General features: G+C 32.0%; 1 protein-coding gene across 5 annotated transcripts in view; it reads right to left on the minus strand.

The window, feature by feature from the left end:
• The window catches only part of LOC110030301 (APO protein 1, chloroplastic-like), a gene marked incomplete at its 5' end in the record, with an annotated part of 15,861 nt that extends 14,514 nt beyond the window's left edge, over nt 1-1,347 (minus strand). For all 5 annotated transcript variants that reach the window (XR_002294643.1, XR_002294644.1, XM_020732946.1 and 2 more), the window contains 1 exon segment: nt 1,181-1,347. Coding sequence is in view for 3 of the 5 variants with exons in the window: in XM_020732946.1 (XP_020588605.1) it covers nt 1,181-1,347 (167 nt within the window).
• Nucleotides 1,348-1,609: the final 262 nt, after the last annotated feature.

Raw genomic sequence — 1,609 nt, forward strand, 5'->3', positions numbered from 1 at the left:
ATGCATGATAGTGATACATTTATAGTTCTCATGTCTTCCTGACTCGTAAATCACAAGAAAGAAAAAAAAAACTTCTTAATATAGTTTTTAATGGATTAAGAAAAAAACAACTAATAGCAGCACAAAAATATTAAACAAAAATACTAATAAGCATTGACATGTTAGTATTGACCCTTGCCAACCACAAAAAATGATATTAAAATTTTCTAATTAGAAAACACTAAGAGAATGTTAAATTTGAGTCATTCCAGGCTATTCCTCATAAGCCCCTCAAAATCAGACATTCGTGGAATTTTATTTTATTTTTTATCATACAAGTAGTGTCAATAAATGTAATGTCATTGCATCCTATTATAATTTAAGGTGCCTCTGAGTCCTAGTGTCCCTCACCAGCTGTTAACGATCCGATTTCGAGCCGAGTCAGGGTCGGCTCAAAATCAGCTTGAAAAAAATTTGATCCAAAATTTTAGCTCATAGCTCAGCTCATTTATTTCGACGTGATCTCGATCTGAGCCAAAAATTCGAATCGATTTCTAGGCAATTAAACATCTTCGAGCTAAATTTGCTAAATTCACAGGCATACGCTATTAATGATCCAATATCGAGCCGAGCCGGGGTTGACTCAAAAGAAATTCGATCCAAAATTTTGGCATGTAGTTCGACTCATTTATTTCAATACGATCTAAATATGAGCCCAATCTTCGAGCGATTAACGATCTTCGAGCTAAATTCACAGCCCTACCCTCACCCCAACCCAAAATTTAAAAAAAAAAATAACACTCGGACTAAGAAAAAAAAAATCTTTATGAAATGCGTCCCAATAAAAATGAGTAATATAATGAACAATAGAAGTAACAATGCTGCATCATATAAGTCTTTAATTTAAGATGATCAGAAATGTCTCTACTTGCATATGGGAAACATTTCCTTTTGTAACTTTCCTTGGTATATCTGAATGATTAGCAAAAAATATAAGTGAGTCTGAAAACAAATGATAAATCAAGATCTAATCTTTAAGAGAGAGACAAATTTTTTAATTTAACTTTGTTGCAGCTTGACAATGCATCCGAAAGCTTGACATTGTAATTAGATGAAAGGAAAATTAAAAAATGCACGAGAATAAAAAAAAGTAAACAAGAAAATCAAGATAGAAAACAAGCATATACCATTTTTAGCTCACCTACATACATAGACTGGAACCACAGTCAAAACTTGAGCAAGTCCTTGAATCAAAACTTTCCATGATTCCAGAGTTTGATAAGCTACTGGAACAAGGTCAGGAACCAGTAATCCATTCTTTGGGGGCTCGAGATGCTTCTCAACTCCCATCTGTGCTAATTTTTTATCGAACACTGTAGATGCAAATATCTAAACTGATATCAAAACTATGAATGAAATGTAGATACCAGAACATGGATAAAATATCTTATTCTTTTCAAAGCTAGCTATATAATATCATCAACCATCAAACAGATGGATTAAATATTCAATTTCTTCAATTAGCAATTTAGATTTTGGTAATATTGAATTTGGGTATAGAAGTTCTATTTCCAACCATGTTATTTTTATTAGGATGAACATTCTACCAACTACATTTTTAATTTAATTC

The sequence above is a fragment of the Phalaenopsis equestris genome, unplaced genomic scaffold (genome assembly GCF_001263595.1).
Source record: "Phalaenopsis equestris unplaced genomic scaffold, ASM126359v1 Scaffold000694, whole genome shotgun sequence".
NCBI lineage: Eukaryota > Viridiplantae > Streptophyta > Magnoliopsida > Asparagales > Orchidaceae > Phalaenopsis > Phalaenopsis equestris.